General features: G+C 37.3%; 1 protein-coding gene across 5 annotated transcripts in view; it reads left to right on the top strand.

The window, feature by feature from the left end:
- Window positions 1–15,702, top strand: part of Pcdh15 (protocadherin related 15) — a 1,075,820-nt gene that overhangs the window by 841,345 nt on the left and 218,773 nt on the right. For all 5 annotated transcript variants that reach the window (XM_045137141.1, XM_045137139.1, XM_045137140.1 and 2 more), the window contains one exon: window positions 11,683–11,876. In XM_045137141.1, coding sequence (XP_044993076.1) covers window positions 11,683–11,876 — 194 coding nt within the window. The remainder of the gene's footprint in view (window positions 1–11,682; window positions 11,877–15,702) is intronic.

Here is a 15,702-nt window from a genome sequence, read left to right as displayed (position 1 = left end):
ATTTCATACTGCTACTGTAAATGTTACTTACATATTGGCCTGGCACTTGTCACATTGAGGAAATTATTTTTTGCTAATTCAGGACTATAACTAATATGGTTCTATATACAGAGCATCTGCATATCATATAGTAGATGCCTAGTAAATATTTATATGAGGTTAAAATAAAAGAAGACAAAGATATAATCACAAAGCCATGAATGGAGATGTGATCAGATGGGTAGGTGTGTCTGACCTTTATTTCTACTCTGAACCAAAACAGCTACATTTTTCTTTAACAAAACAACTTTTAAAGGTAGAAAATTCATTTATGCAAATAAAGGCATGACAATTATTTCCTTGTTTTATTTAATTAGCTCTGATCTGCATCTTTGAAATGACATAATTGGAAAGAAAAGTAAGTTTGTATAGAAAAACAGTCAGTGGGGAATGGAAGAGTATAACTAAGAAAATGATAGTAATTACATGATGGGTGTATATCTCAGAAATGTATGCCAGAGGGTATCAAAAGCTTATTTCTGGCATTTGGAGGCTCAAATGTTAATTTCTCTCATGTATCTACTTCTAAAGCAGATCTTGCTTTGCATTTATAGATTTATATTATGTATTTCCCTGTACTATGCAGATTATGGTGACAGACTGTTGCTATGTTTGTATGCTTGTAAGTGTTTTCACTATTTAAAGTCCCCAAAATTTACCATTTCTACTGCTACTCCTGATACATGGTAAAAGAATGGTGAGACAATAAATCATCCTACAAAGGCCTAGAAATACAATGAAATGCATTTCCCAGGGAGAGAAAATGCAAAGCAAAGCAAATTACTCAGCTATGCAAATCGTCTCCAAGGGTACTGACTAGTTTCTGTACTCACCCTCCTCTCAATGGCCTCCCAAGCACTAACAAAGGTCAACTTGTCTCCTTGTGTTTAGTACCCTGATGTCAAAGATTGAATGTGTTAGAAAAAAAAAAAAGACGAGTACTCCCTAGAAAACAGTCCCTGGTACCAAGTTTAACTACTACAATGTCATTTTCAGTGTGCCCAGGATCTGCTACACACATTTGAGACATTGCCCCTGCTCTTCTGATAAGGTGATAGCTATATTTGCCTAGAAAATCAGGTATCATTAGGGCTCTCAGTTATTAACTACATCTCTGGGAGTATATGTATATCTTCTTGATTGGTGCAAAAAGGACCAGAGGGAACCTGCTATGCATGAATATTGTGAAAACTTTTTCCCTAGAGAGATATGAACATGCATGTAATCATACCACATAGGACTCAGACAACAGACAAAACCACCATTGTATCAAAACCAATTTTGTCAAAACATTGAGTTCATTGGGGTTACTTAGAGAGCAGGGTGATGGGTTGTTTACAAGAGCAAGAGATGACCCAAAGGAAGCTGTATCACTGAAAAATGTACACAGCACAGATGATGACTAATGGAAGCCCCACTCGGCTGCCCCTTATCTTTGCTAAAGTAATTGTTTACCCCTTATATATATATTATGGTGGGGTGGGTCTTACAATCTTTTCCACAGACTTGTTAACTTCCTGAGCCTCCTGGACTTCTTTCCTTTCCCAGGAAAAGAATGCTAATTGACATTGTTCAAAGTCTTCCCTTCAACAATTGTTTACCATTCCTCTGACCTTGAGAGGTGAACATGTGACCTATTAAATTTCAGCTCTTCCAGACTTGATCTTCTTGAGGAGGGACTATTTCAGTTGCAGCAATTTGTTATATAAGGAGTCTCACCAAACAGTGATGAGTAGTGCCATAAAGAGACTTCTTCACTGTCATTTATTGTGTTAGAGTTAGACTGTGAGCCCTTATTTAAACATTACTTCCAAACAGACTTTTATTGTTTATTTATTATTTATTTATTTAGACAAAGTGAAAGGAAAATGAAAGAGAAAAGCAAACTGGACTTGATCTTAACCTTCCCAGGGGATGGAGGCTGAAGCTCTCAATGGGGAAGGGGCTGAGCTTATTGCTATTTGAGGACATGACAGGAATCAGGTGCCCTCTGGTAGGGTATAAAAGTGTTAGGTCTTTGGATCTTGGATCAGAGGAGCTGCCTCAGTGGTTTTCTGTAGGGTTTTCTTGAATTGTTTCAGTTCCTCAGAACTTCGTGAGTTAAAGAAAGTTCATTGGTCTTTGATGAAGAAAGTCCACTAACCCTTCATATCTGGACTCTGGACAACAAAAGGAAATTGGAAAGTGATGTGGGGGTGTAGAATCCATCTCTAGTGGTTTTCTGCTGACAGGTCTGTTTATCAGGGTTGTGAGAGAGTAGGGGCTTGAGCCAGACGGAGGATGTTGATCCTATCTGGGACATCTGCAATAAGGATCCTGGGCAGGTAATGGAGTAAGTGATGACATTAAGACATTCTAGAAGAAATTATTTCTTTTAGGCTTTTTGGCAGCTGGCATGATAGGAAAAAAGTTTTTTCATGTATAGACACTCCAAATCTAGCTGTTCCTGTGGTCATACCTGTCATGATACTTAATGTTGTGAGCATGGGGGACAATGACATCTCTTTTACGCTTTATATTAGCAGTTATGAGAATAGGAATAGAGGTGTCAGGTGGTATAAGAGATATAGCAGGAGATAGAAGGTCAAGAGTGTATATTTCAGTCTAGTTAGTGGGGTTTTTCAGGACTGAGTTGCAGTCACATGGTTCTCATCATTGGGGTGGAGGTGGATGTGTGGCTCCAAAACCACACTAGGTATTGCCTAGGATGACAAAACCATACTAAGAGGCAGATACAGAGTTCCAAGTAACAACAGGCATTTATGAAACTATTTGGAATTGGAGCTGTTGAAACAAAGTGTTTAAGTAGACAAAAAAAAAAAAAAATTTCTGAATGTGGGGAAACTTAGACCATTTCCTGTTTCATAAGAGAAAATTATCAAGATCAATGATAATGTTGAAATAAAAAAATATTGAACTCTGGCCAGTGGTGGTGATTGTCCAGGGAATATTGTGGCCAAATTGAATTGAACAGAAAGTCTTTTGGTGGGTAGTGTAAGGAAAGTGAAAGAGAAAAGCGAAGAAAACACCAGAACTTGATCTCTACAGAACAACTGAGAGGTATAGTGAAGGGCTTACAGCCTTCCTGCAGGATGGAGGCTGAAGCCCTGAACTAGGCTGGGGTTCAAGCTTCTAAGGAGGATCTTAAGAACAGACTAGGCCAGGTGCAGATCCAAGGGAAATAAATAAAGAACTTACAGCTATTTGTGTCTTTTCTTAGAATAGGCTTTTCCAGCAAGAGTTTTCTAAGGGAGAGTGTCTCAGATGGTTTCAGTTCCTTCAAGGCCTTTTAGTCTTAGGGACAGTTATTAACTCTTTAGTTCCCTCTAGTTTACAGAGATAGTCATTAACCCTTCAGATAGGAGCTTGGTTAGTTTAGATTCCTTTAACTTAGTGCTGAGACATGCCAATGGAGTATCTTTTGGGTCAGATAATTTACAGCCCATTTTGGAGGAGTAGGACTAAGTGAAGTGACCAATTCTGCCAACAGGGATGTCTTTAAGGCTTAGGGAGGGCAAAGAAACAAGATCCAAGGGCTAGAAGGGAATATTTCCATACTCATAATGCTTGGGGTGTCCAATGGAACAATATGTGGGGGTCTTGCAGAGCCTCCAGTTGTCCACAGACAGAAGAGACAGTAAGAAAATATGGCAGTTTCTAATGTCTGAGACAAGTAACTGAAAAACAACAACATCTGATTTATTGGAACTTTCACAAGGAATCAGAGGAGCTTTCTTGGTGGTTTTCTACAGGACAGAATGTCTCAAATTGTTTCAGGTCCTCAGAGCTTTCTGAGTTAAAGAAAATTCATCAATCTTTCATGAAGAAAGTCCATTAATTTTTCACAAAGTTTCTCTCCCAGGTCTGTCTTGAACTGCTGATCTTCCTACCTCTAACTTCCAACTACTGGGAACGCAGGTGTGTGCCACCATATTTGCTTTAAGCAATACTGGGAATCAAACCAAATATTGGCCACATTCATTTTAGCCAAGTACTGTCAATTCAGCTATAGCCTCTATAGCCTGATCCCCCCAGACAGAGCTACTTATATTGCAATCCTACTCAGCCTGTCTACCTCATTGTCAAAATTATGTGACTGTCCACCTGCCTGTACATTTATAACAGTATATCTCCTCTTTATCTCTATATTATATAATCAGGATTTCACTCACATCATTCCACTAAAATAATATAAAACAGATACCTCATTAATCTATCTTTAAATGTCAAACTCAATAGCATTTCTTAGTGCTTAATCTACCTGAAATTTGTTAGAACTTGGGTAGTTACAAGGGCTTCCTAGTTCATTAGAACTCCAAGAGAATCAGTATACAAGGAATGAACACATGGTACTAATGAGATGGGGTGATAGGGCTATAGGCATGGTACTTACATAAGGTATTCAGGTATCAATTTCAAGGCACTTTTACAGAGGGGATAAAATAAGTAAAACATTTTCTTCTATTGACTAAGTCAAATATATGTTGTCTTAATCTTACAGTACTGCTCTGATTACAGCTTTCTACTTTTGTCATCTTGTTGATTAAGTAACAGCACTTCTGAAGCCTAGTTCAGGGCTTCAGAAGTGCTGTTAAAAGTTTCCTCACTTCCCCACTCACCTTTCCCAGAGTACCTTTTGTTTGAGAGAAATTATTCTATATGTATAGCTTGAAGCCTGAATTTTTCAGGGTATAGAATCTAGGACAAGTTAAGCTCTCAATAAGTGTATCAGTTCATTTATCAATTAACTAAAGAAGAGCTGTCCTATATATCAAAACAGCTTATGCTTGTCTTGAAGATTTATGATTTCTTTAAGAAATAAGGACAGAACCTAACTTTGGTGATCTAATGCTTATGAGGTGGGACTTAATGGAGGCAAAATTTGCAAATATACATTTTTATTTTTTCTTTATTTAGTTGAGAGAGATAAGTAGAGGGAGAGAGAGAGAGAGAGAATGGGCATGTCAGGTACTCTACCTTTGCAAAAGATCTCTAGACATATGTTCCACCTTGTGCATCTAGCTGACATGGATTCTAGGGAATTGAACCTGGGTCTTTAGGCATCACAGGCAAACACCTTAATTGCTAAGCCATCTCTCCAGCCTGAAAAAATTCATTTTTATTTTTTATTTATTTTTACATATTTATGAGAGAGAGATCAAGAGAGGCAGAAAGAGAGAAAGAGAGAAAGAGAGAGTAGGCACACCATGGTCTCTAGCCACTGCAAATGAACTCCAGACACATGCACCACCTTGTGCATCTGGCTTATGTAGGTCCTGGGGAATTGAACCTGGGTCCTTTGGCTTTGCAGGCAAGTGCTTTAACAACTAAGCCATCTCACCGGCCCGTAGAATATTCAGTTTAATGTAATAGAAGTAGAAGTTGAACAAGAGAGAATGAAAGAGTATCAGTTTCAGAGTTTTAGAAATGAGACATTTAAACAACATATAATGATCATATATCTTATTTGTTTATTATATATGAGTGGACTTACTTAATTTTATGGTTTTAGGACATTTCAAGGTAGTTTTGCAATGTAACTAAAGCATATTGTATGTCTACAGCATTCTTACTAATGCTTAGTGATGTTTATAGTAGGTGTCCATGGTATGCAATGTATAATCTGGCAATCCTCAATGACCACTGACACTGAAATAACTATGTGTGTTTAGTAGAGACTTATCATAGTCTTTTGGTGAAATGTCTATCTAATATTTTCCTCTTTTTTAAAATTAATATTGACATCTCAGTGCCCTCTGTAAAATATTAACACAGGTTTTCATCAGATATGTGAGTTGTAATTTTCTAATAATCTGTATTTTATTTCTCATTTTCTTAGTGTTTCCTCTAATTTTGAGGAAGTTTGATTTCTCATTTTCTTCCATTTGTGTGTATCACATCTAAGAAGGCTTTGCCAACCCAAGTCTTCGATTTATTATAAAAACTATCCAGTGGTGGAGAGATGACTCAGGGGTTAAGGTGCTTGCCTATACAACCTAACAACCTGAGTTCAATTCACCAGTGTCCACATAAAATCAGATGCAGACAGTGGTGCATGCATCTGGAGTTCGATTTCAGTAGCTAGAGGTCCTGGTGCACCCATTCTTTCTCTGCCCTTTCTCTTTCTGTCTTTCTCTGCTTACAAATAAATAAATAAACTACTTGAAAAATATTTAAAAAGCTACCTTTTCCCTCCTTTAAGCCTATATTTAGAGCAATATGGTTATGGTATAAAGAGGACATGAAAATGACGGATTAGAGGTGGACAGGCAAATGAAGGACTAGAGGTGGACATGCAAAAGATGGAATAGAGGTGAGCATGCAAACGATGGAGTAGAGGTGGATGTGCAAACAATGGAGTAGATGTGGACATACAAAAGATAAAATAGAGATGGACATGCAAATGATGGAATAGAGGTGGACAGGCAAATGATGGAGTAGAGGTGGACAGGTAAATGAAGGACTAGAGGTGGACATGCAAATGATGGCATAGAGGTCTAAAAGTACCCTTGGCAGATGTAACTAGCAGCTTTTCAATTAAGTCCTATATCACAGATTTCTGGATACAAGGCTTTCTTTTTGTTAAATTGATCATTGTTGATTTTATTTGGAGCAGAATTTATTTTGTTGTTGGATTGGCTTATAGCTAATGTATTTAATTAAAATTTTCTTATTTAGCTAGTCATTAGTTGTTTCTGGTAGTTTCTTGGAGACTTCTTAGTATTTTCCAAGTACATAGATGATTGTTTCTAAAATTGTGGCAGGTTTACGTGTTCTTTTCAAGTGGGGATACCTTTTATTTGTTCCTTTATGAGTTTTATTACACTGGCCAGAGCATCCACTGTAATGTTTAAGAGAAAACAAAAGAGGGTGACTTTTCTTTTTCCTCATCTTAGAAAACAGCCTCAGCCTTCCACAACTGAGTAGAGAGGATGGGTAGCCACTAGTATGCTTTAGGATGCTTTTTTTTTTTTTAATATTTTTTATTTATTTATTTGAGAGCAACAGATACAGAGAGAAAGACAGATAGAGGGAGAGAGAGAGAATGGGCGCGCCAGGGCTTCCAGCCTCTGCAAACGAACTCCAGACGCGTGCGCCCCCTTGTGCATCTGGCTAACGTGGGACCTGGGGAACCGAGCCTCGAACCAGGGTCCTTAGGCTTCACAGGCAAGTGCTTAACCGCTAAGCCATCTCTCCAGCCCTAGAATGCTTTTTATTAGGTGTAAACTCTTCTATTTATAACTTGTTAAGAATGTATCATTGGCCGGGCGTGGTGGCGCATGCCTTTAATCCCAGCAATCGGGAGGCAGAGGTAGGAGGATCGCTGTGAGTTCAAGGCCACCCTGAGACTACAGAGTTAATTCCAGGTCAGCCTGGACCAGAGTGAGACCCTACCTCGAAAAACCAAAAAAAAAAAAAAAGAATGTATCATAAAACGTATATTAAGTTTTGCTAATTACTCTCTTTGTTCATTATATGGTTCTCTATATTGTTGGCATGACATATTTCTCAATTTTTCAATTTTCTCAATTTTTATTAACATTTTCCATGATTATAAAAATATCCCATGGTAATACCCTCCCTCCCCCCCAACTTTCCCCTTTGAAATTCCATTCTCCATCATATCCCCTCCCCATCTCAATCAGTCTCCCTTTTATTTTGATGCCATGATCTTTTCCTCCTCTTATGATGGTCTTGTGTAGGTAGTGTCAGGCAGAGTGAGGTCATGGATATGAAGGCCATTTTGTGTCTGGAGGACCATGCTGTAAGGAGTCCTACCCTTCCTTTGGCTCTTACATGCTTTCTGCCACCTCTTCCACATTAGACCCTGAGCCTTGGAAGGTGTGATCGATATGTTACTCAGTACTCCAGTCACTTCTCTGCAGCACTATGATACCTTCTGAGACATCCCAAGGTCACTGCCGTCTGAAAAGAGAAGATTCTCTTCCCAAAGTGAGAGTAGCGTTAATATAAGGATATAAATATTAAGAGAAGTGCTTACTGGGCAGTTTTATAAGCATAGCATGTACATTTAGCCAGACATCAGCAGATGTTACACCATAGGGCTCATGACTACCCCTGTTTTAAGTTTTCTGTATCAAGGATGTGTTCCCCCCCCCATGGAGTGGGCCTGGAGTCCAATTGGAGGGCAGTTGGTTTCCACCATGACAGATGTGCCACTATTGCACCCATTGGCTCATTTGGCCTGGCTGGCCAATTATAAGGCTTGCAGTGTCCACTGTTGAGTATCTTCACTGGTGGTATCTCTTTCTCCCATTGAACTACATGTAGAACAGCTTCTTCCAGCTTTCTGTCAGCTGGTCTACATGGAGGAGGGTAGCAGCTCAGTTCCAGCTGGATTTTTCAGTGGCCTTGCAGCCCAAGTATATGGAGTCTTTAGCAATAAGGTCTTACCATTGATTCAAAGTCAACATTATTGCAACCTTTTATGTTCAGCTTTGATCCTATGGATATGTTAAACATATCTAGACTTCATCTGCATAATCTTCTTTTAATGTGTAACTGTGCACAAGTTTTACGTTGATTCTTATTTTCAGTCTTTAACCTGCTTTTTATGATCAGCTCTTGTGTGATTAATGACATCCAGGGGTTTTTACTTATTTTTTTTTTTTAGAAAAAGGTTTATCTAATATAATGGTCCACCATTGTCCAAAGTCTTCTTTCCAATAGGTTCCTTTTCACTATAAAAGATCAGATGTGAAAGGTGCTAATGTATACATGCAGACCGAATTTTGAAGTTAAACAATCCTGTGACGAAGTATAGGAAACTATAAACAACTATAAAAAATAGAAAAAAATATTTGTGTCAACAGGGAAGTGATGTTTTCTTTTACTGAAGTGATTGAAATAAAGAATTTTATGAGTCAAGGGCTGGAGAGATGGCTTAGCGGTTAAGCGCTTGCCTGTGAAGCCTACGGACCCCGGTTCGAGGCTCGGTTCCCCAGGTCCCACGTTAGCCAGATGCACAAGGGGGCGCATGCGTCTGGAGTTCGTTTGCAGAGGCTGGAAGCCCTGGCGCGCCCATTCTCTATCTCTCCCTCTATCTGTCTTTCTCTCTGTGTCTGTCTCTCTCAAATAAATAAATAAATATTTTAGAAAAAAAAAAGAGAAAAGAATTTTATGAGTCAATTGAGTTCAGGTTTTTAGAAATGAAAATTCTCTGCTTTAATATAGCTATTATACAAGTATATTTATTTTATGACTAGAAACTTTATATTAGGTAGTGATAAATATACATAACAAAATTATATGACAACAGTGTGTTGATATGCTAAATTTTGCTGATAAATTACAATAATAAAAGCAACTACTATTGGAGAAAATTAGAACATCACAAATCCTTTGATGTAAAAGCAGTTCTGTGATCTATACCATTCTTCAAGAAGACAACATTAGTTTTGGTAACACACATCTGTTCTCAAATAACCAAAATTTAATTTCTAATGAGAATTCATTCATCCCCCTGAAAATACTTGACTAACACTCTTACTGTCTTGAAATTATTTCTATATTATTCATAGTTTCTATTATACTCCTATGTCACCTGAGAGAGTCCAGATTGAACATTTTTCTTTCTAAAAAATGTTCATTTGGGGCTAGGGAGATGTCTTAGTGGTTTAAGACACTTGCTTACAAAGCTTGACAGCCTGGCTTTAATATCCCTGTACCCACATAGAGCCATATGCACAAAGTGGTGGGTTCATGCATTTGGAATTCATTTACAGTGGTAAGAATTCCTGACATACTCTCTCTCTCTCTCCCTCCCTCCTTCCTCTCTATCCTTGCAAATAAATAACATATTTAAAAAAAATTTTTTTGTTTATTAATTTAAAAGCAACAGAGAGAGAAAGAGGCAGAGACAATCAGGGAGAGAGAGAATGGGCACACCAGGGCTTCCAGCCACTGCAAATGAACTCCAGATGCGTGTGCCCCTTGTGCATCTGGCTAAAGTGGGTCCTGGGGAATCAAGCCTTGAACCGGGGTCCTTAGGCTTCACAAGCAAGTGTTTAACCACTAAGCCATCTCTCCAGCCCATAAATAACATATTTTTTAAAACAATGTACATTGTGGATAATCACAAGGGTACTGTGGGAACATAAGGGCAAACAATATGGAAATAGATGCAATACATCAGGAAATGAAATATACAAACCACCAGCTCTCTTTTTTCTTATCATTTAGACATCAAAAGGCTTAAGTAAAGCAAATAAAAAATGTAGAGTTAATTTAATTTCATCAGAGAAATGTGACACTTTAGCTTCTTCAGGTAAATCAGCCTATATTCCATTCCATGTCAATTTACTAACTAAACATGTACTTCTGCCTCATGGACAATAGGCAAAAAGTCATTGGGTTATGATTGTGTTAAATAACATTGGCAGCTCTACCCAACGTCTGGATATAGTCCACAGCATAGAACATATACTACCAAGTGTCACTAATAATGGCAAAGGGTATGGGTTTTCAGGCTTAAGGAAGACATTATTAATTGTGTGTTCAGAAGCATTGTCTTGGACCCATTGTCTAAGCTAAGACTACTGGTATTATCTCCAAAAACCTTGCTTGAATATGAACAAATATATTTTGATTCTCAACTATTTTATTATTTCTTACTATCCCTCAAAGCTACTTGACTATCCTACACATAGACTTGTTCTTTGGATTAATTGTTAAACTTTCCACCTGCTAAGATTTCCTGAGGCGCTCCTTGTGCCAACTGGCAAATTTGTTAGCTTATCTGAGGTCAGCTGGTTATGGAGTCTTAGGGTTTCTGTTGCCTATATTCAGAGCACTGTTTGGTATTATAGCACCTCCCAGATGGCCACCTTCCTCAATTTAATTATCATCCAGCTTAGCCTTCTTCCAACTTGATTTATGAAAATGTTAAATAAGAGAAGCAATAGTGCCTGCATCCCTAAAACACTCCCAGCCCCTCTTCTTAACTCAACACACTGCCATTTATCATTAAATCCGTTTAGCCAATTTAATTCCCAAGAAGAATGCTAATAGTGAATCCAATTTGAACTAAATTTTAATTAAGATATCCTGAGACATTTTAAGTGATTTACTATAATCACAACTGATATCTCCTCTGCTAACCCCCCTCTAATTTTCTAATTTTATCCACACAGAAGATCATGCATTTGCATGATGTGAGCCATTCTCAACAAATGCACATCATCCATTTTGACTGTTTCCACAAATACTATCCCTCCCCTTTGCACTTGGATCTATATCTGTCATGCTATATGTCTCAGAATCATTTCAGGAAATCTTTCTTTTTGGCAGCCACGTCTTTCCACCTTAAAATATATACCTCAGTCTTGGCATTTTTATTGTCATCTCTTAAACTTCTCTCCTCTCTCTTTTTTTGTTTGTTTCTGTTACTTTATCACTTTAAGTGCAAAGCTTAATTAAAATAAAAATAGGATATGGACATCTCCTTGGTCAAGAGTTTTATGAAGCATCAGGTCTGCAAAACCAAGATCATGAACAAGCCCAGAAAGAACTCTCTTAAGGGATGGTTTGTCTTTGAAAGCAAGTTCCTTGTGTTTGGGGGAAAATGACAGGATGATGGAAAGCTGAGTCCCAGAAGGATTTAGGTTATATTTTCAATTACAGCTCACTGCAGTGGACGCCGATGAAGGGACAAATGGGGAGATCACCTACGAAATCCTGGTGGGGGCTCAGGGGGACTTCGTGATCAACAGAACCTCAGGACTAGTGAGCATTGCACCAGGAGTGCAGCTGATCGTGGGGAAGACCTATGCGCTCACTGTGCAGGCTTCAGACAATGCTCCTCCTGCAGAGAGAAGGTAAATTCCCCAGGTCGGGCCTCCCTAGTGTAATCAAACTTACCCTGTAAACATCCAAATTAGATCATCTTGGATTAGAATCCAAGACGATTTCTCAGAACTTCACATTCTTATGTGGTTAGATTTTCGGAAAAAGATAATATTAGCAAGACTCAACCTCAGTATAACTAATGTGACTATTCCTATACCAGCAGAAGAACTGTGAACTATTAGGTACATTTTTCTAGTTTATTCATGAAAAGAATATGGGGGCAGAAAGGCTCTAACATGAAATATTCCCTGTTAGTACGGGGAAAATATTAAAATATATGCAAAATAATATATGTTATATGTGCACTTTACGTACACTCAAATGCATGCCTGCACACCCAGAGAAGGAAGTATAAAAAATATGCTTCCTCTTATATTTATTTGTATCTTTTCATCGCCCCATCCAAGAAACCCTACTTTTGCCCGGATTAACTATGCATTCAAGAAAACATGACTGAGTACAGATACTCCTGTGCTTTGAAAAAAAAATCTAGATGTTTTATATGAATACTGGATAAATTTCTTAAATATTTTTCACAGCTTTTTAGTATTTCTTCATTTGTATGTAGTTCTTTCTAAGAAGTCCATTGAGAAAACTTATATGTATACATAAGGCTGTTAAGATTGATGTTCATTTAAATTTTAATCTCTTTTACTAGATTCATTTGGTAAATTTAAACCTTTGTTGTGTTGGGGATTTATATTTTATTTACAGAAGATACTATCAATTTAACCATATATTTTATTTTTAGTGAAGGGTTCTGTTGTCCTAATACAATATACTGAATGGTTCAACTTTCCCTTACTAAATTGCAATCACACTTATATATTGTGTATTTTCTTATGCATTTGGATATGGTTCTATGCAGTTCATTCTATTCCTATATTGTTTTAACTTTCATGAGAGTTTGTCCTGGGAGATGATTTTCTCCTCTGGAAGGTGACTGCTCTGTCCCTGTGGAAGACAGATTTTGGGGTAACAAAGCAATAGGCAGAAATATTATGTACCATGCTACTGTTCAAAAACTCCAGGAAAAATATTTCTAGTGTCTTGAACTGAAAGTTCCAGGTCTTTGTTTAAGGCTACTTGGTGAAAGCATTGTTAAAATGGCATGCATGTTGTGAGGGCTAGACTTTTAATTTGGGGCACATTTAGTTCAGATATGACTCTTACTAATACAGATGCCAGGACCTGACAAATAGTGTAATGATTGTTTTCCAAGTAAAACCTTGAATACATTTATATATTTAAAAGTAAAGAATGTGAAAAGAATGAAAGTTTGAATAAATTTTAAAGGTAACTTTTACTCATGCTAGGTCATTGTGAGGAGCAGGGAAGTGATTTTTAATATTTAGTGAATGTGCACTAGGGTCAAACATCATGGTAGCTTCCTAGGATACACAATTTGTAATCTTAACACGGCAGCACCTCTAGAGCTGTATTCATTTTTGTATACTGGAAGTGTGAGGCTATGCAAGATTAACTTGATAAAGTAACCCATCTTCCAGCCCCAGTGCATAAGCTACAGGACCGGAGCTTCACTGAGAGACTCAAACACTTTCTCATCTATTCTGTTTCACACCTATAATTTCTTCAGTAATTCTTCAATGAAATTGATAATTGTTTAATACCAATACTATAATGAAGATTATAAAGCCAAAGTCACTTTTTGCTCTTTTCACATAAAATTCACTAAAGCCATAGAAAATCATAAATTTATTTTGTGATGTTTAAATTTTTCATTGAAAAAAGTGGTACTGAATAGATCTACTCTGGTCAAAATAAGCAACATATAAACATATGACAGTTACTATGATCTAAGTCTTAAAATCACATTATGGATTATAGTAACCTGTGTATATTTGTGTAATATGCTCCACTAACTATAGGGAATTGTTGAAATCTAGTTGGTAAAGAATCACTTAGATACTATTTTCTTCTTATACATACATACCTATAATAAAATATAATTTATAAAGAAAACACAGTAAGATACTAACAATAATGGTGGAATCAGATGACTCTTTTTTTTATTAATTAGTTTTGTATTCAGCAAATACAGTCAGTTTGGTACCATTATTAGGCTCATCCATGACCTAACCCCTCCCCTTGCCCCCTCCTTGTTGAAGTATATGGGTCATGCATTGTGGAGTTAGCCCACAGTTATGGGTAGGATAAATGTCTCTGCATATCATGACCCAACATGTGGCTCTGACATTCTTTCCACCCCCTCTTCCACAAAATTTCCCTGAGCCATGTTGGGTGCATTTTTGGTTGGCTTTAGTGATGAAGTGTTGGGGGCCTCTGATGATCTGGCTCTCTGATTTGGTAGGAGTTGATTTTTCTCTGTGTTGTTCTCTTTCCCCCTTGTGCTGGTATCCTGTTCATCAGGAAAACAGAACCCTTGCTTGTTTTGCCAATTTTTCTTACTTTCAGCTGGGGGCCCTTTTGAGGGATGATGGGGTGACTCTCTCCTTAGGATCTATCTCTATCTGAAAAAGATAGGTGATTCTAACATGTTAATATTACTATAACATTCTCAGAATTGCTACCGCACATTGGGGCCAGCATCTAGTAAAATAAGACACCCACCAATAATGACTGGTGTCCCAGACCAGACTTAAGAGAGAAGGAGCAAGATTACATTCTGCTATTCAGATTAGGCAATTTAAAATTTTAGAATTATTTATTCCATTGTGAACCTGAGGAGAATAAAGCGCACACATTTTCTTTCTCTCATCAGAGGTAATGTCATGGTTACTACAGGAGAATAACACTCACTGTTTTCTGCAGGGAAATTAATCCTTCAAATTGAGTTGACAAGTGATCTGAAAAGTTGAGGTTTTATATTTTTAGTGTTTTCTTTATAAGAAATATGGTGCCGGGCATGGTGGCACACGCCTTTAATCCCAGCACTCGGGAGGCAGAGGTAGGAGGATCGCCATGAGTTCAAGGCCACCCTGAGACTACAGAGTTAATTCCAGGTCAGCCTGGACCAGAGTGAGACCCTACCTCGAAAAACCAAAAAAAAAAAAAAAAAAAAAAAGAAAGAAAGAAAGAAATATGGTATTTGAATAGTACCAATATAAAGATAACAACCTTGATAAACTTTTTAGATTAACTTTGCAACCATGGCATATAAATGAAACTAATTAGTAGCAGCACTGAAACTGGTGGTGACAATCAGATCTGATGACATTTTTCATATTATTTTCTTCAGGTTGGTAATTTTAATTCATAAATTTAAATTAACATTGACTTTCAAGTAAAGCCAATATAAAATAACTTTACATTTCTGCTATTCCAACTCAGTAGAGTTTCCATAGGCTCAGAATGACTGGAGGAATATTCCATTGTTGGATTTGGTTTTTTATTTTAAGGTTTAATAGGAACAAAGGCAGAGGCAAAAAGCTAAAAGAGTCATGACATAGTTTAGGCATCATTTACTGCAGTGGTACATGTAAGTCACCTTATACTTGTTTAGTTCAATTAAACTCAGTAAATATTTATCTAATGCTGCTATGAATAAAGCACAGCTAGTAGGTAGTAGGTGTGAAAGCATTCCCACAAAATGACTGATACATTATATAGTAGCCATTAATATTCCAATTTTCCATGGAATCCAAGGCTGGATTTAATTAACCAATGATTAAATAATACATTTTTCAATTAGATAATTTTCTATATTAAGTACATATTTTTAAATAACTTTCCAGGTAGGGCAGGATACATGAATATTTGTTTTGACAAAAATTTAATGTGCTCCCCAAAATCCTACTGTCTTGGAAAGGCACT

Source organism: Jaculus jaculus, chromosome 18 (assembly GCF_020740685.1).
Source record: "Jaculus jaculus isolate mJacJac1 chromosome 18, mJacJac1.mat.Y.cur, whole genome shotgun sequence".
Classification (NCBI taxonomy): Eukaryota; Metazoa; Chordata; class Mammalia; order Rodentia; family Dipodidae; genus Jaculus; species Jaculus jaculus.
The sequence above is the reverse complement of the archived record's forward strand: the minus strand, read 5'-3'. Positions and strand labels throughout refer to the sequence as shown.